General features: G+C 41.5%; 1 protein-coding gene across 1 annotated transcript; it reads left to right on the top strand.

The window, feature by feature from the left end:
- Positions 10,674-11,090, top strand: LOC109224725 (RNA-directed DNA polymerase homolog; the record flags this gene model as incomplete). Its single annotated transcript, XM_019389248.1, has 1 exon — positions 10,674-11,090. A coding segment is annotated over exon 1 (417 nt), but the record flags the coding sequence as incomplete, so codon positions are not given.

Below are 20,605 nucleotides of genomic sequence, written 5' to 3'. Positions count from 1 at the left end.
CCACAAGTGTAACAAGCCCTCGACTGCTGAGACTGCTGACGCGGTCGACCTGAATGACCACCCCGGAAACTCTGAGGCGGTGGTGCACTGATAGGAGATGGCAGTGCACTGTAGGGCTGTTGATCAGAATAGTGCGTGTAAGAACCACGGTCGCCTGAAGCACCGTGAGAAACCTGGAGTGCTGACTGAAAGGGCCTAGGGGGATGACCTCTATCATACAAATCTCTGCCTCCAGACGAGGCACCACTAAATCTGCCTAACTAACGGGGTCTCTTGTCTGCCCTATGACCACCCCTGTGATAATACTATCTCAACCCTCCGGGCCACATTGGCCGCCTCCTGGAAGGATATCTCGCTCCCGCCTCTCTGGCCATCTGAAGATGAATCGGCTGGATGAGTCCATCAATAAACCGTCTCACTCTCTCCCTCTCTATGGGAAGTACTCTTGTCTGCCCTATGACCACCCCCTGTGATAATACTATCTCAACCCTCCGGGCCACATTGGCCGCCTCCTGGAAGGATATCTCACTCCCAGCCTCTCTGGCCATCTGAAGATGAATCGGCTGGATGAGTCCATCAATAAACGGTCTCACTCTCTCCCTCTCTATGGGAAGTATAATAAGAGCATGGCGAGCCAAATCAATGAACCTGGTCTCGTACTGGGTGACTGTCATGGATCCCTGCTGGAGACGCTCGAACTGCCTCCGATAGGCCTCTCGCTGTGTAATAGGGAGAAACTTCTCCAGAATAGCTGCGTGAACTGTTCCCAGGTCAAGGCAGGCGATCCTGCTGGTCTAGCTAAGCAATAATCCCTCCACCAAGTATTGGCGGATCCAAACAAGCGAAATGTAGCGAAATCAACCCCATTGGTCTCAACAATACCCATGTTCCGAAGAACCTCGTGGCAGCTGTCCAGATAATCCTGGGAATCCTCAGTAGATGCACCGCTGAAGGTAGTAGTGAAGAGCTTGGTGAACCTGTCCAGTCTCCACAAAGCATCGGCAGACGTAGCTGCTCCATCATCGGCATGGGCTACCACACCCGGCTGAGCTGCTCCAACTAGCTGAACCGCTGGAGTCTGAATCTGGGGAGCTACCTGCTCCGGAGTGCGAGTAGTAGGAGTTTGGGCTCCTCCTCCAACCTGAGAGATGATTGGTGCTACAAGAAGTAAACTTGCTCTGGTGACACTCTCCATAAGGCCCACTAGACGGACCAGATCATCCTGAAGAACTGGGGTGGCAACAAACCCCTTTAGGACCTGAGCTGGGCCCACCGGAACTGCTGGGGCTGGAACCTCGTCATCAAAATCGACCTGAGGCTCCGCTACGGGTGATGCTGCCCTGGGCTGAGCTTTGCCCCTGCCTTGGCCTCTAGCACGGCCTCGACCTCGCCCTCCGCCCCTCGTGGGAGCTGTTGGGGGCTCGGACTGCTGATCGGTAGATGAGGAAGCGCGTGTTCTCGCCATCTGCGAAAGAACAGAGTAGAAATTCAATTAGCATTGAGAAACCAACTTAGACCTGGATTGTCCGTGAGTTGTTAGACCTATGTAACCTAGAGCTCTGAAACCAACTTGTCATGACCTGGATTTTCCACCCTCGGGAGTCGTGATGGCGCCTACTCGTAGAAGCTAGGCAAGCCACGATCTTATAAATCATTAACTCTTTCGTTTTTAATTCCTTTTTAAAAAATTAAATTAACAGGGAAATTTAGCGGAAGTCTTAAATAAAATATAAAACCAAAATATCCTGAAGACCAACACATGCCTCTAACCAGAACCTGGTGTCACAACATCCACGGACTGTCTAGGATTACTACAAATAAGTGTTTGAAAGAAAAGAACATAGTCTGTCTCGAGTACAATGACAACAGAACATAAAAACGGATAGAAGAGACGTCGGGCATGCGGACGCCAGCAGGGCTACCTCGGAGTCTCGGACTAAAGGATAGCTCCCGATCTACTGCTGATCACCAAATGCTGCTACGGGATCTGCACAGAGTGCAGAGTGTAGTATCAGCACAACCGACCCCATGTGCTGGTAAGTGCCTAGCCAAACCTCGGCGAAGTAGTGACGAGGCTAGACCAAACTACCACATAAACCTGTGCAGTTATATATATATATATATATATATATATATATATATATATATACACAGCGGAACAGAAATACATAGAGAACCAATCAATATGGGAAGGGGGAGCATGCTGTGGGAAAGATAGCAACTCCGAATAAAAGTCATCAAGTAACGAAGGAAGCAACATACTCAGACATTAATAAAGAATCAGAAATCAATAAATGCACGGCATCACCCTTCGTGCTTTTATTCTCGTCCTCACCAAGCAATGATATAATAAATACGTGCACGACATTACCCTTCGTGCTTGTACTCTCTTTCCTCACCAAAGCAATTATAAGATAAAATGTGCACTGCATCACCCTTCATGCTTTTACTCTCTTTCCTCACATATAATCAATAGAATCGGCACGGAATGGTACATCGTGCGGCACGACATCACCCTTCGTGCTTTACACTCTTTCCTCACAATATCAACTATGCACGGCATCACCCTTCGTGCTTTAACACTCTTCCTCACCCAAACAACAATCACAAACAAGGGCAAGGAAAATAAACAAGAACATATAAAAATCCCGACAAGGGAACAACAAGTAAACAATTAAATCCAGGCAAGGGAACAATAATTAAATAATTAAATCCCGGCAAGGGAACAACAATTGAATAATTAAATCCCAGCAAGGGAACATTTCAATAACTCTTTCTCTGTCTTTCACTTATACTTCATAACTCGCTTTACCACTTGAGCCAATACTCCAAATGGTTCAATCATCTCATATACTTTCACAATTCATAATATAACTCGAGTCAATGCTCCAAGATGTTCAAAGTTCTCAATTCCTTCCATAAACTTTTCACAACAACTAGAAATCATCACCAAAGCATGAAGAATACAATGAAATCAAGATATTCACAATATAAAGACTCACGGCCATGCTAGACACCAACGTATAGATACTCGTCACCATGCCTATACGTCGTACACGACTAATACCACATAGAAAATAGGACTCAACTCCTAATCCCTCAAGCTAAGGTTAGACCAAACACTTACCTCGATGCCTTGAACACAACTCAAGTCTCAATTATAGCTTTACCTCTTGATTCCACCGCCAATACGTTCGTATCTAATCACAAATTACTTAATTACATCAATAAACGCTAAATGAATCAAACCCAATGCATGAAAATGAGTTTTTCGAAGTTTTACCCAAAAAGTCAAAAATCACCCCGGGCCCACGTGGTCAAATCCCGAGGTTCGAACCAAAGCCCGATTACCCATTCCCCCACGAACTCAAATATATAATTTATTTTGAAACCGGACCTCAAATTGAGGTCCAAATCCCCAATTTTTTAAAAACCTAGGTTCTACCCAAAACACCCAATTTCCCCCATGAAAATCTTTGATTTTAGGTTGAAATCATGTTAGAGGATTTTAATGATTGAAGGAAATGAGTAAAAACTAACTTACAATCGATTTGGAAGAAGACTTGTTCTTGGAAAATCGCCTAAAGGAGTTGTGTTTTGAAAAAGATGTGAAAAATGACTTAAAACCGGCTAAGTATAGAAAAATGCAGGTCTCAGTTATGGGAAATGCGAACAGGGATTCGCAATTGCGAACCCTAACCTCTGCAGATATGGGAATTGCGAAGCTTGGTTCGCATTTGCGAACCCTTCTATAATTTCGGACCTTCGCATTTGCGAGACCTGTGTCGCATTTGCGATGGTCGCATTTGCGACAAATTGATTGCATCATTGGCCAACATGGAGGCTTTCGCATTTGCGAGGAAGGAGCAGGTCTGGGCTGTTTCGCAAATGCGAAGCCTGCACGTCAGTTCATACCAGCAAACTTTTAAGTTCAAAAATGCACCCGTGGCCTATCCAAAACTCACCCGAACCCTCGGGGCTCCAAACCAAATATACACACAACCTCAAAAACATCCTACAGACTTATTCGCGCGATCAAATCACCAAAATAACATCATAAACATCGGATTAAACCTCAAAATCCATGAATTCTTTCAAACTTCATAAAACATCAAATTTTCCAATTTAGGTCCGAATCACGTCAAACGACGTCTGTTTTTCACCAAATTTCACATAAACCTCTTAAACCATATATAAGACCTGTACCGGGTGCCGGAAATAAAATACGGGCCTGATATCAACACGTTCTAATCAATTTTTATTCCATATTTCCTTAAACAATTTCAAAAAACAATTTTTACTAAAAAAATTATTTCTCGGGCTTGGGACCTCGGAATTCGATTCCGGGCATACGTCCAAGTTCCATATTTGCCTACGGACCCTCCGGTACCGTCAAATCACAGGTTCGGATCCGTTTACCCAAAACATTGACCAAGGTCAAATTAATTCATTTTAAAGTCAAAATTATCATTTTTCACACAGTTTCACGTTTAAGCTTTCCGGCCACGCGCTCGGACTGTGCACGCAAATATAGGTGACTCTAAATGAGGTTTTCAAGGCCTCGAAGTCATAGAATTTAATTTAAAACAAGTGATGACCATTTGGGTCATCACAGGCGTCCATAAAAAAATTGTGTTGTATACCGATATACAAAGTGATATACACATACGTCCTTAAAAACTTGTGTGTGATGTACACTGATGTACACGATATACAACGTGATATACACATGTCGCAGTTGGATTTTTAGGTTTGATTTTTTGCCCGAAACCAGTCTAAATCACTTCTAATCTTGCTCAAATTTTTTATACAACCTCGTTTAGGTATTTTTCAACCAATTTTAATCACATCCACTCATTAAATCAACCAAAAAAGGAAGAGATGAGAAAACCAAAGTTGAAATATATTTTTTCTCTCTTAGTTTTTGCTAATCTTGCTCAAATTTTGTATATAACCTCGTTTAGGTATTTTTAACCAATTTCAATCACACCCACTCATTCAATCCAACGAACAAAAAAAAGAAGAAAGAAGAAAACAAAGTTGAAATATATTTTTTCTCTCTTAGTTTTGCTTCTGATTTTCTCTGATTATTTTTGCATAATTTGCAAGAATTTTTGCTAAACTATGAGAGCAAAAGAGAAGAGATAGAAGAAGAAATACAAGGAGAGAAAGGGGGAGGGAAGCCAAAATAAGCGTGTAGCTTTTTTTGAGAGAGAATATAAAAGAGAGTAGGTTTTTTAGGATTTGGCTATATAATGCCAATTATTTGGGGCTATCTTTGCCAAACCTAATATAAGGCTACAAAATTGCCAATTCCTATTATGGGTTGTTATAGGATGCCAATTTTTCGGGGTTTTGGCATGGTATAACAACATACTCATATAATTGGCAGAAAATAACCCTAGTTATAAATATTGTCATCAAATAGCCAATAAATGTATATCACAATAATAATATGTATATCACAACTTTTTTCTTCTTCTTTGTCTATACCAACATGTATATTAAAATTTTATTTTCATTTTTGTATTTAATAATATTATTCTTTGTATATCAGTAATATAAAATTATATATATAGTTATTGCTGCCTTTATATTGTGATGACCCAAAAGGTCATCACTTGTTTCTAAATTAAATTTCGTATTTCCGAGGCCTTGAAAACCTCATTTAGAGTCACCTCAATTTGTGTGCGCAGTCTGGGCGCGTAGCCGGAAAGCTTAGTTATAAAAATGTGTAAAAAATGATAAGTTTAGACTATAAAATGAATTAATTTGACTTTGGTCAACGTTTTGGGTAAATGGACCCGGACCCGGATCCGGACCCGTAATTTGACGGTCCTAGAGGGTCCGAAGGAAAATATGGGAGTTGGGCGTATAACCGGAATCGAATTTCGAGGTCCCAAGCCCGAGAAATGAATTTTTGAAAGAAATTGTTTTCTGAAATATTTTAAGGAAATTTGAAATGAAATTTGATTAGAACCTGATGGTATCGGGCCCGTATTTTGGTTTCGACGCCCGGTACAGGTCTTATATATGATTTAAGACGTTTCTCTAAAATTTGGTGAAAAACGGATGTAGTTTGACGTGATTCGGGCCTAAATTGGAAAATTTGATGTTTTAAGAAGTTTGAAAGAATTCATGGATTTCGAGGTTTAATTCGATGTTTATGATGTTATTTTGGCGATTTGATCGCACGAATAAGTCCGTAGGACGTTTTTGAGGTTGTGTGTATATTTGGTTTGGAGCCCCGAGGGCTCGGGTGAGTTTTGGATAGGTCACGGGGTGCATTTTGAACTTAAAAATTTGCTGGTATGTTCAGGCCTGGCTCGCAAATGCGAGTTTGCAATTGCGAAGGCTGAGTCTCAAATGCGAAAACAGCCCAGGCCACTCTTCCTCGCAAATGCGAGCTTCCTTTCGCAAATGCGAAACTCACCTGTTCAGCCTTGGGTCGCAAATGCGACCCTTTCTTCGCAATTACCAAGTCGCAAATGCGACATTTCTGATCGCAAATGCGAAGGTCCAGTAATTTTGCAGGGTTCGCAAATGCGAACCCTGTTTCGCATTTCCCACATCAGCAGAGGTCGGGATTCGCAATTGCGATCCCCTGTTCGCAATTCTCACATCTGAGACCTGCAATTTTATACTTAGCCGATTTTAAACCCCATTTTTCACATTCTCTCAAACTCAGACACACTTAGGCGATTTTTACAGAATTCTTTCTTCACCAATTCAATTGTAAGTCGTTTTAACCAACTTTCTTCAATTCTTATCATCTTTTAACATGATTTCAACTTAAAATGAAGAATTTTCATAGGGGAAATTGAGTGTTTTGGGTAGAACCTAGGTTTTTCAAAAATTGTTGATTTGGACCTCGATTTGAGTTCCAATTTCAAAATAAATTATAGATTTGAGTTCGTGGGGGAATGGATGATCGGGTTTTGGTTCGAACTTCGGGTTTTGACCACGTGGACCCGGGGGCGCTTTTTGACTTTTTGGCAAAACTTTGGGAAATTCATTTTCATGCATTCAAATTGATTCAATTAGTATTTATTGATGAAATTAAGTAATTTGTGACTAGATACGAGCGAATTGGCGGTGGAATCAAGGGGTAAAGCTATAATTGAAACTTGAATTGTGTTCGTGGCATCGAGGTTAGTGTTTGGTCTAACCTTAGCTTGTGGGATTAAGAGTCGAGTCATATTTGCTATGTGATAATTGTTGAGTAGGATGTATTGGCATGGTGGCGAGTATCTATACGTCGGAGTCAAGCATGCCCGTGGGTCTTATATTGTGATTTTCATGACTTCGTTCTATTATCTATGCTTAGAGGTGATTTTTGTATTTGTTGTGACAAGTTTGTGGAAGTAATTGTGACCTTTGAACATTGAGGAGCATTGGCTCAAGCTATATTACGAATTGTAAAAATATATGAGTTGATTGAACCCTTTGGAGTATTGGCTCAAGTGGTAAGTGAGTGGTGAAGTAAAAGTGAAAAAGAGAAAGAAGTTAATGTGTTGATACCCTTGCCGGGTTATTGTTGATTTATCGGTTATCTCCCATGCCGGGATGTGGATATTATTGATGTTGTTCCCTTGCTGGGATTTAAGTATTTAATTGTTGTTCCCTTGCCGGGAGTCTTTATTATAATCTTGTTTATTCCCTTGCGCCATTGTTTGTGATTGTTGTTTGGGTGAGGAAGAGTGTTAAAGCACGAAGGGTGATGTCGTGCATGATTGTGAGGAAAGAGTGTAAAGCACGAAGGGTGATGCTGTGCCACACGATGTACCATTCCGTGCCGATTATATTGATTATATGGTGAGGAAAGAGAGTAAAAGCACGCAAGGTGATGCCGTGCACATTTTATATATAATTGCTTTGGTGAGAACGAGAGTAGAAGCACGAAGGGTGATGTCGTGCACTTATTGATTTCTGATTCTTTATTGATGTCTGAGTTATGTTGATTCCTTCATTATTTGATGACTTTTACGTTGAATTGTTATCTTCCCCACAGCATGCTCCCCCTCCCATATTGATTGGCTATCCCTGTATTTCTTTTCCGCTATATATATTTGAACTGCACAGGTTTATGTGGTAGTCTGGTCTAGCCTCGTCACTACCTCGCCGAGGTTAGGCTAGGCACTTACCAGCACATGGGGTCGGATGTGCTGATGCTACACTCTGCACTTATGTGCAGATACCGGAGCAGCATTTGGTCAGCAGCAGTAGTTCGGGGGCCAGCCTTCAGTCCACCAAGACACTGAGGTAGCCTTGCAGGCGTCCGCAAGCCCGGCGTCTCCTCTATCCCTTGTTATGTTCTGTTATCTCTTGTATTCGAGACAGACAATATTACTTTCTTTCAAACAGTTGTATGTAGTAAATCTTAGTAGTCCGTGAGTGTTGTGACACCAGTTCTTGGGTAGAGGCATATGTTGATTTCCGTATTGTTTGGCTTATTTTGTCTAAGTCTTCCGCTTTAATCTTATTTTTTTCCGCTATTAATTTGAACGTTTCTCACTTGTTAATATGATTTATTAAAAGGATTAAAATAAAAGAGGGGTTTATTGCCACCCCAGTTCTTCGGGATGCTCTAATTCGTCTAGTGGGCCTTATGGAGAGTGTCACCAGGGCAGGTTTACTTCCTGTAGCACCAGCCGTCTCTCAGGTTGGAGGAGGAGCCCAGACTCCTGCTACTCGCACTCCGGAGCAGGTAGCTCCTCAGATTCAAACTCCAGCGGCTCAGTCTGTTGGAGCAGTACAGCCGGGTGTGGTAGCTCAGATCGGCGATGGTGCAGCCATGTCTACCGATGCTTTGTGGAGATTGGACAGGTTCACCAAGCTCTTCACTACTACCTTCAGCGGTGCATCTACTGAGGATCCCCTAGATTATCTGGACAACTGCGATGAGGTTCTTCGGAACATGGGTATTGTTGAGACCAATGGGGTTGATTTCGCTACATTTCGCTTGTCTGGATCCACCAAGACTTGGTGGAGGGATTATTGCTTAGCTAGACCAGCAGGATCGCCTGCCTTGACCTCGGAGCAGTTCACGCAGCTATTTCTGGAGAAGTTTCTCCCTACCACACAGCGAGAGGCCTATCGGAGGCAGTTTGAGCGTCTCCAGCAGGGATCCATAACAGTCACCCAGTACGAGACCAGATTCATTGATTTGGCTCGCAATGCTCTTATTACACTTCCCACTGAGAGGGAGGGAGTGAGACGGTTCATTGATGGACTCATCGAGCCGATTCGTCTTCAGATGACCAGAGAGACTGGGAGTGAGATATCCTTCCAGGAGGCGGCCAATGTGGCCCGGAGAGTTGAGATGGTATTATCACAGGGGGGTGGTCATAGGGCAGACGAGAGACCCCGTCAGTCAGGCAGATTCAGTGGTGCCTCGTCTGGAGGCAGGGATTCGTATGATAGAGGTCATCCTCCTAGGCCCTTTCAGTCAGCACTCCAGGTTTCTCACGGTGCTTCAGGTGGCCGTGGTTCTCACACGCAGTATTCTGATCAGCAGCCCTACAGTGCACCGCCAGCTCCTATCAGTGCACCCACTTTAGAGTTTCCGAGGTGGTCATTCAGGTCGACCGGGTCAGCAGTCTCAGAAGCCGAGGGCTTGTTACACTTGTGGTGATACGGGTCACATTACTAGGTTTTGCCCTCGAGCACCGAGTAGCTCTCAGCATCAAGGTTCCCGTGCCATGGTTCAAGCCCCAGGTGTTCTACAGCCTGCCCAGCCAGCTAGAGGTGGGGGTAGAGGTGCATGAAGTGGAGGTAGAGGTACTAGAGGTGGAGCTCAGGCCGCTAGAGGTGAAGGCCAGCCAGCAGCAGACCGACCCAGAGATGTGGTTCAGGGTGGTGGGGCTCAGCCCCGATGTTATGCTCTTCAGGCCAGGCCCAAGGCTGAGGCTTCAGATGCAGTTATTACAGGTACGGTTCTGGTTTGTGATAGAGATGCTTCAGTGTTATTTGATACAGGGTCTACGTATTCGTATGTGTCATCTTATTTTGCCCCGTACCTGGTCATGCCTAGTGATTCATTGAGTATTCATGTTTATGTGTCTACACCGGTGGGTGATTCTATTGTGGCCGATCGAGTACATCGTTCTTGTATTGTGGTGATTGGGGGTCTTGTGACTCGTATAGATTTGTTGCTTTTAGACATGGTTGACTTCGATGTTATATTGGGGATGGACTGGTTATCACCTTACCACGCTATCTTGGACTGTCATGCCAAGACTGTGATCTTAGCTTTATCGGGTATGCCTCGTTTAGAGTGGAGAGGGACTTCTGGTCATTCTACCCGTAGTGTTATCTCGTATGTCAAGGCTCGGCGTATGGTCGAGAAGGGGTGTTTGGCCTATTTGGCGTATGTTCGTGATTCTAGTGCTGAGGTTCCCTCTATTGATTCTGTGCCCGTTGTTTGTGAGTTTCTCTGAGGTTTTCCCTTCAGACCTGCCGGGTATGCCACCCGACAGGGATATTGACTTTTGCCTTGATTTGGCTCCGGGCACTCAGCGCATTCTATCCCGCCGTATCGTATGGCCCCGCCGGAGTTGAAAGAGTTGAAGGAACAACTGCAAGACTTGCTTGAGAAGGGTTTCATTAGACCCAATGTTTCGCCTTGGGGTGCGCCGGTGTTGTTTGTCAAGAAGAAGGATAGGTCAATGAGAATGTGTATTGATTACCAGCAATTGAACAAGGTTACAATCAAGAATAAGTATCCGCTGCCGAGGATTGATGATTTGTTCGATCAGCTTCAGGGTGCCAAGGTATTTTCAAAGATTAACTTGAGATCTGGCTACTACCAGTTGAGGATTAGGGCATCCGATGTCCCTAAGACAGCTTTCTGCACTCGGTACAGGCATTATGAGTTCTTGGTTATATCATTTGGGTTGACAAATGCCCCAGCAGCTTTTATGGATTTGATGAACCGAGTGTTCAGGCCTTATTTGGATTCGTTCATGATAGTCTTCATTGATGATATATTGATATATTCCCGCAGCCAGGACGAGCATGAGCAGCACCTTAGAGTGGTTCTTCAGACTCTAAGGGATAGTCAGTTATATGCAAAGTTCTCCAAGTGTGAGTTCTGGTTTAGTTTAGTTGCATTTCTGGGTCATGTGGTGTCAGCAGAGGGTATTCAGGTGGACCCAAAGAAGATTGAGGCAGTCAAGAACTGGCCTAGACCAGCATCAACTACAGAGATTCGGAGTTTCTTGGGATTGGCAGGCTACTATCGTCGGTTCGTGGAGGGGTTTTCATCTATTGCAGCCCCGATGACCAGGTTGACCTAGAAGGGTGCCCAGTTCAGATGGTCAGATGAGTGTGAGGCGAGCTTTCAGAAGCTCAAGACAGCTCTGACCACGGCACCGGTGTTGGTTTTGCCCACAGGTTCAGGGCCTTATACTGTATATTGTGATGCATCTCGTATTGGACTTGGTGCAGTGTTGATGCAGGATGGCAAGGTCATTGCCTATGCTTCGTGGCAGTTGAAGATTCATGAGAAGAATTATCCGGTTCATGATTTGGAGTTGGCAGCCATAGTTCACGCATTGAAGATTTGGAGGCATTAGCTGTATGGCATGGCATGTGAGGTGTTCATGGATCACAAGAGTCTTCAGTATCTGTTCAAGCAAAAGGAGTTGAATTTGAGGCAGAGGAGATGGTTAGAGTTGTTGAAAGATTATGATATCACCATTTTATATCATCCGGGAAAGGCCAATGTAGTGGCCGATGCTTTGAGTAGGAAGTCAGGTAGTATGGGCAGTCTTGCTTATATTCCGGTCGGTGAGAGACCGCTTGCTTTGGATGTTCAGGCTTTAGCCAATCAGTTCGTGAGACTGGATGTTTCTGAACCCAGTCGTGTGTTAGCTTGCACGGTTGCTCGTTCTTCATTATTAGAGCGTATCCATGATCGACAGTATGATGATCCCCATTTGTGTGTCCTTAGAGACACGGTGCAGCGCGGAGGTGCCAAGCAGGTTACCTTAGATGATTATGGAGTTTTGAGATTGCAGGGTCGAGTTTGTGTGCCCAATGTGGATGGTCTTCGAGAGTTGATTTTAGAGGAGGCTCATAGCTCCTGGTACACCATTCATCCGGGCGCCGCGAAGATGTATCAGGATCTGCGGCAGCATTATTGGTGGCGGAGAATGAAGAAGGATATCATTGTATATGTGGCTCGGTGTTTGAATTGTCAGCAGGTCAAGTACGAGCATTAGAGGCCTGGTGGTTTATTTCAGAGGATTGACTTTCCGAGTGGAAGTGGGAGCGGATTACTATGGACTTTGTTACGGGACTCCCGCAGACTCGGAAGAAGTTCGACGCAGTATGGGTCATTGTTGATAGGCTGACCAAGTCACCACATTTCCTTCCTGTGGCAATCTCCTATTCTTTTGAGAGGTTGGCTGAGATCTATATTCGGGAGATTATTCGCCTTCATGGTGTGCCCGTATCTATCATTTCGGACCGGACTGCATTTTTGGAGAGCAGTTCAGCAAGAGTTGGGCACACAGGTTGAGTTGAGCACAACATTTCATCCCCAGATGGACGGGCAGTCTGAGCGGACTATTTAGATTTTGGAGGATATGCTCCGAGCTTGTGTCATTGACTTTGGAGGTTCGTGGGATCAGTTCTTGCCTTCAGCGGAGTTTGCCTACAACAACAGCTACCAGTCGAGCATCCAGATGGCTCCTTATGAGGCCTTATATGGTAGGCGGTGTCGGTCTCCGGTTGGATGGTTTGAGCCGAGAGAGGCTCGGTTGTTGGGTACGGATCTGGTTCAGGAGGCCTTGGAGAAGGTCAGTATTATTCAGGATAGGCTTCGTTCAGCTCAGTCCAGGCAGAAGAGTTATGCAGACCGCAAGGTTCGAGATGTGGCTTTTATGGTCGGTGAGCGGGTATTGCTCCGAGTGTCGCCTATGAAGGGCGTGATGAGATTTGGGAAGAAGGGCAAGCTTAGCCCTAGGTTCATTGGTCCGTTTGAGATTCTTGATCGAGTGGGAGAGGTGGCTTATAGACTTGCACTGTCGCCGAGCTTATCAGCCATGCATCCAGTGTTCCATGTGTCCATGCTTCGGAAGTATCACGCCGATCCATCCCACGTGTTAGATTTCAGCACTGTCCAGTTGGACAAGGACTTGTCTAATGAGGAGGAGCCGGTAGCTATTCTAGATCGGCAGGTTCGTCAGTTGAGGTCGAAGAGTTTCCCTTCTGTTCGTGTTCAGTGGAGAGGTCAGCCTGCTGAGGCATCGACCTGAGAGTCCGAGTCCGATATGCGGAGCCGTTATCCCCATCTTTTTCCCAACTCTGGTACTTCCTTCTTATGTCCGTTCGAGGACTAACGGTTATTTTAGATGTGGAGAATGTGATGACCCAAAAGGTCATCACTTGTTTCTAAATTAAATTCCGTATTTCCAAGGTCTTGAAAACCTAAATTTGCGTGCGCAGTTCGGGCGCGTAGCCGGAAAGTTTAGTTATAAAAATGTGTGAAAAATGATAAGTTTGGACTATAAAATGTATTAATTTGACTTTGGTTAACGTTTTGGGTAAACGGACCCGGATCCGTGATTTGACGGTCCCGGAGGGTCCGTAGGAAAATATGGGACTTGGGCGTATGCCCGGAATCGAATTCCGAGGTCCCAAGAAATGAATTTTTGAAAGAAAGTGTTTTTTGAAATTGTTTAAGGAAATTTGAAATGAAATTTGAGTAGAACTTGATGGTATCGAGCCCGTATTTTGGTTCCGGCGCCCGGTACAGGTCCTATATATGATTTAAGACGTTTCTCTAAAATTTGGTGAAAAACGGATGTCGTTTGACGTGATTCGGACCTAAATTGGAAAATTTGATGTTTTAAGAAGTTTGAAAGAATTCATGGATTTCGAGGTTTAATTCGATGTTTATGATGTTATTTTGGCGATTTGATCGCACGAATAAGTCCGTAGGATGTTTCTGAGGTTGTGTGTATATTTGGTTTGGAGCCCCGAGGGCTCGGGTGAGTTTTGGATAGGCCACGGGGTGCATTTTGAACTTAAAAATTTGCTGGTGTGTTCAGGCCTGCAGGCTTCGCAATGCGAGTTCCCAATTGCGAAGGCTGAGTCGCTAATGCGAAAACAGCCGAGGCCACTCTTCCTCGCAAATGCGAGCTTCCTTTCGCAAATGCGAAGCTCCCCTGTTCAGCCTTGGGTCGCAAATGCGACCCTTTCTTCGCAATTACCAAGTCGCAAATGCGACATTTCTGATCGCAAATGCGAAGGTCCAGTAATTTTGAAGGGTTCGCAAATGCGAATCCTGTTTCGCGTTTCCCACATCAGCAGAGGTCGAGGTTCGCAATTCCCACATCTGAGACCTGCAATTTTATACCTAGCCGATTTTAAACCCCATTTTTCACATTCTCTCAAACCCAAACACACTTAGGAGATTTTTCAAGAATCCTTTCTTCTCCAAATCAATTGTAAGTCGTTTTTAAACAACTTTCTTCAATGCTTATCATCTTTTAATATGATTTCAACTTAAAATCAAGGATTCATGGGGGAAATTGGGTGTTTTGTGTAGAACCTAGGTTTTTTAAAAATTGGGGATTTGGACCTCGATTTGAGGTCTGATTTCAAAATAAATTATATATTTGAGTTCGCGGGGGAATGGGTGATCGGGTTTTGGTTCGAACTTCGGGTTTGACCACGTGGGCCCGGGGGCGATTTTTGACTTTTTGGCAAAACTTTGGGAAATTCATTTTCATGCATTCAAATTGATTCAATTAGCGTTTATTGATGTAATTAAGTAATTTGTGACTAGATACGAGCGAATTGGCGGTGGAATCAAGGGGTAAAGCTATTGAAACTTGAATTGTGTTCGTGGCATCGAGGTAAGTGTTTGGTCTAACCTTAGCTTGAGGGATTAGGAGTCGACTCATATTTGCTATGTGATAATTGTTGAGTACGGCGTATAGGCATGGTGACGAGTATCTATTCGTCGAAGTTAAGCGTGCCCGTGGGTCTTATATTGTGATTTTTATGACTTCGTTGTATTATCTATGCTTAGAGGTGATTTTTGTATTTGTTGCGACAAGTTTGTGGAAGTGATTGTGACCTTTGAACATTGAGGAGCATTGGCTCAAGCTATATTACGAATTGTGAAAATATATGAGTTGATTGAACCCTTTGGAGCATTGGCTCAAGTGGTAAGTGAGTGGTGGAGTGAAAGTGAAAAAGAGAAAGAAGTTATTGTGTTGATACCCTTACTGGGTTATTATTGATTTATCGGTTATCTCCCTTGCCGGGATGTGGATATTATTGATGTTGTTCCCTTATCGGGATTTAAGTGTTTAATTGTTGTTCCCTTGCCGGGAGTTCTATAATAATCTTGTTTATTCCCTTGCCCCATTGTTTGTGATTGTTGTTTGGGTGAGGAAGAGTGTTAAAGCACGAAGGGTGATGTCGTGCATGATTGTGAGGAAAGAGTGTAAAGCACGAAGGGTGATGCCGTGCCACACGATGTACCATTCCGTGCCGATTCTATTGATTATATGGCGAGGAAAGAGAGTAAAAGCACGAAAGGTGATGCCGTGCACATTTTATTATATAATTGCTTTGGTGAGAACGAGCATAAAAACACGAAGGGTGATGTCGTGCACTTATTGATTTCTGATTCTTTATTGATGTCTGAGTTATGTTGATTCCTTCATTATTTGATGACTTTTACTCGGAATTGTTATCTTCCCCACTGCATGCTCCCCCTCCCATATTGATTGGTTATCCCTGTATTTCTTTTTCGCTATATATATTTGAACTGCACAGGTTTATGTGGTAGTCTGGTCTAGTCCCGTCACTACCTCGCCGAGGTTAGGCTAGGCACTTACCAGCACATGGGGTCGGTTGTGCTGATGCTACACTCTGCACTTATGTGCAAACACCAGAGCAGTGTTTGGTCAGCAGCAGTAGTTCGGGGGCCAGCCTTCAGTCCACCGAGACACCGAGGTAGCCTTGCAGGCGTCCGCAGGCCCGGCGTCTCCTTTATCCCTTGTTATGTTCTGTTATCTCTTGTATTCGAGACAAACAGTATTACTTTCTTTCAAACAGTTATATGGAGTAAATCTTGGTAGTCCGTGAGTGTTGTGACACCAGTTCTTGGGTAGAGGCATATGTTGATTTCCGTATCGTTTGGCTTATTTTGTCTAAGTCTTCCGCTTTAATCTTATTTTTTTTCCGTTGTTATTTGAACGTTTATCACTTGTTAATATGATTTAAAAAAAGGATTAAAATAAAAGAGTTAAGAATTTATAATTTCGTGGCTTGCCTAGCTTCTACGAGTAGGCGCCATCACGACTCCCGAGGGTGAAAAATCCGGATCGTGACATATATCAACGTAAATCACAATAAAAATATTGTATTATTTGTATATCACAGTGTATAGCACATCGGACATATGTATACCAAAATAGATATCATAAGTTTATTTTTCTTCTTTGTGTACCTCAAATTAATTTTCTTTGTATACTAATATATTATTTACTCCCACAATCATATTTATTATTTTTATATTTTAGAACTTGCTTAAACATGCTATATCAAAAATTTATTTTCCTTTTTAATCAATAACTAATAATTATATTATTTGTATATCATAGTGTATAACCTAATAATAATGTGTATATCAAAAAAAAAAATTAAAATTTTATTTTCCTTCTTTGTATAACACATTTCAGATTGAAAACTCAAGTTCAAGAAGACTACACATGTGTATACCTTATTGTAACCCGTGTATATCTCTATGAACATCAGTGATATCTCATGTATATTATGTGTATCTGTGTATTTCCATGAAATTTTGTGTTATATATACGATATACAATGTGATATACACAGGCGTCCATAAAAAATTATGTTGTATAACGATATACAAAGTGATATACACATACGTCCTTAAAAACTTGTGTATGTGATGTACACTGATGTACACGATATACAACGTGATATACACATGTCGCAGTTGGATTTTTAGGTTTGGTTTTTTACCCGAAACCAGTCTAAATCACTTCTAATATTACTCAAATTTGTATACAGCCTCGTTTAGGTATTTTCAACCAATTTTAATCACACCCTCTCACTAAATCAACCAAAAAAAGGAAGAGAGGAGAAAACCAAGTTGAAATATATTTTCTCTCTCTTAGTATTTTCTAATCTTGCTCAAATTTTGTACATAACCCCGTTTAAGTATTTTCAACCAATTTCAATCACACCCACTCATTCAATCCAACCAAAAAAAAAAAAAAAGAGAAGAAAAACAAAGTTGAAATATATTTTTTAAAGCTAAAAAATTGCCAATTCCTATGTATATCAATAATATAAAATTATATATATAGTTATTGCTGCTTGTATATCAATGTAGATCACAATAAAAATATTGTATTATTTGTATATCACAGTGTATAGCACATCGGACATATGTATACCAAAATAGATATCATAAGTTTATTTTTCTTCTTTGTGTACCTCAAATTAATTTTCTTTGTATACTAAAATATTATTTACTCCCACAATCATATTTATTATTTTTATATTTTAGAACTTGCTTAAACATGCTATATCAAAAATTTATTTTCCTTTTTAATCAATAATTAATAATTATATTATTTGTATATCACAGTGTATAACCTAATAATAATGTGTATATCAAAAATTTTATTTTCCTTCTTTGTATAACACATTTCAGATTGCAAACTCAAGTTCAAGAAGACCCCACATGTGTATCCCTTATTGTAACCCGTGTATATCTCTATGTACATCAGTGATATCTCATGTATATTATATGTCTCTGTGTATATCCATGAAAATTTGTGTTATATATACGATATACAATGTGATATACACAGACGTCCATAAAAAATTGTGTTGTATACCGATATACAAAGTGATATACACATACGTCCTTAAAAACTTGTGTGTGTGATGTACACTGATGTACACGATATACAACGTGATATACTTATGTCGCAGTTGGATTTTTAGGTTTGGTTTTTTGCCCGAAACCAGTCTAAATCACTTCTAATATTGCTCAAATTTGTATACAGCCTCGTTTAGGTATTTTTAACCAATTTTAATCACACCCTCTCATTAAATCAACCAAAAAAAGGAAGAGAGGAGAAAACCAAGTTGAAATATATTTTTTCTCTCTTAGTTTTTTCTAATCTTGCTCAAATTTTGACAAGACAACCTTATATTAATGCCAATTATTTGGGGCTATCTTTGCCAAACCTAATATAAGGCTAAAAAATTGCCAATTCCTATTATGGGTTGTTATAGGATGCCAATTTTTCTTTTATTATTACTACTCCATCCTTCTCGGATGATCTGTCGGCCTACAAGTAAAAAGAGGTTCGGAGTATTTGTGTGGTTATAAAAGTATCTCATTAAGCGCAAAATTGAAAGTTTAAGTTAAAATGTTTCTAAATTTAGAAAGGGGTCATTCTTGTTACACCCCTCATTTTCGTACGTGAAAGTACGCCATAAGTAAATTGATGAAAACTCGGAAATGAAATGTTACATCTCGTAGTTTCGTACGTTTAAATATCATCGTAAGTTAATCGATGTAAGTTTGGGAATGAAATTATAAGAATTATGCTATTTCAAACAAGTGATAAGTAAATTTGTGAAGGTGAGAGGGTAAACAAATCGAAGAGAATGAATTTCGTCGAAATTGGACATTTTGGGATAAAATCCGGCTCGTGCTGAAATACCCGATATTTATGGACTACTGTCATAAAAGGTACCACATGACCATGATAGTAAGGTATACAAAATATGCTAAAAGTGAGTAGTATTTTGAGTAGTTTGAGTGAATTCATAATTATTTGGATAAATGGGTTAATTAATGATTTTGGCGGGAAGATTAAGTAAGAAATTAAGATTTTTGATAAGGCCGAAAGGGCCCCAACGTGGCAGCCCACAACTCTAAGTTTGTGACTCTTAAGTCACATTTTAATGTGGCACAAATTTGTAAATCTTAGTAACACCAAGTCTTCAAAGTGGGTCTCATACCACCAAGACATTAAAATCATTCTCTAATATATATTAAGTGTATCCTGAGTGTATTTATGTATTTAAGTGTATATTGAGTATATCCAGAGTGTGTTTGTGTATCATGAGTGTATAATCAATTTATTTATTGTATAAAAATTGTATGTTTGTATATCATGGTTCTTCTTCTCAAACTACTGTCATGTCACGACCTAGATTTCCCACCATCGGGAGTCGTAATGGCGCCTACTGTTGGAGCTAGGCAAGCCAAACATTTAAAAGTTTTCGGATAACAACATAACAATAATAAAAATATCGAGCCTTTAAATAAATGCGGAAGTCTTTTAAAACATAAACAACTGGTAACCCAAAATGCAGAAGTCCAATATTTCACTACCCAAGATTGGAGTCGCTATCTCACGAACTACTAAAGAGTGCTACAAACAAGTCTGAATAGAAAAAAAATACATAATGTCTGTCTCGGTACAATGAAGCAAACATAAAATATGGAAAGGGACTTCGGCCTGCGAACGCCAGCTAGGCTACCTCGTAAGTCCCTGGACTGAAGAGGGCTCTCGCTCAACTACTGTTGTGGTCCAAGAGCTGCTCCGGTACCGTAATCTGTGCAAAAAGCACAGAAGTGTAGCATCAGCACAACCGACCCCATGTGCTGGTAAGTGCCTGGCCTAACCCCGGCGAAGTAGTGACGAGGCTAGACATGACTACCAAGTCAACCTGTGCAGATATTTATATACAAGTACTACAAAGAAAAATAACAGCGGAAAGTAATAATTAAGACTGGGAGGGGAGCATACTTTTGGGAATAACAGATAAACCAGAACGGTAGGAACAAATAAGGAAAACTACAACCAAATCTCTTCTAACACAGAATACGTGGTCGGCGTGCCACACGATCCCAGTTCATGATATATAAGTGGTCGGCGTGCCACACGATCCCAGTTCATGATATATAAGTGGTCGGCGTGCCACACGATCCCAGTTCATGATATACAAGTGGTCGGCGTGCCACACGATCCCATTTCATGATATATAAGTGGTTGGCGTGCCACACGATCCCATTTCATAATATATAAGTGGTCGACATGCCACACGATCCCATTTCATAATAATCCTATATCTCTCTTAGTTTTGCTTCTGATTTTCTCTAATGTGAGATCAACCTTATCTTTTAATCACACTGATTATTTTTGCATAATTTGCAAGAATTTTTGTTAAACTATGAGAGTAAAAGAGAAGAGATAGAAGAAGAAATACAAGGAGAAAAAGGGGAAGGGAAGCCAAAATAAGCGTGTCGTTTTTTTTTTAGAGAGAATATAAAAGAGAGTAGGTTTTCTTAGGATTTGGCTATATAATGCCAATTATTTGGGACTATCTTTGCCAAACCTAATATAAGGCTAAAAAATTGCCAATTCCTATTATGGGTAGTTATAGGATGCCAATTTTTCGGGGTTTTGGCATGGTATAACACATACACATATAATTGGCAGAAAATAACCCTAGTTATAGATATTGGCATCAAATAGCCAATAAATGTATATCACAATAATAATATGTATATCACAACTTT

The sequence above is a fragment of the Nicotiana attenuata genome, chromosome 3 (assembly GCF_001879085.1).
Source record: "Nicotiana attenuata strain UT chromosome 3, NIATTr2, whole genome shotgun sequence".
Classification (NCBI taxonomy): domain Eukaryota; kingdom Viridiplantae; phylum Streptophyta; class Magnoliopsida; order Solanales; family Solanaceae; genus Nicotiana; species Nicotiana attenuata.
Note: the sequence above shows the minus strand (reverse complement) of the source record. Positions and strands in the feature narration are given on the sequence as shown.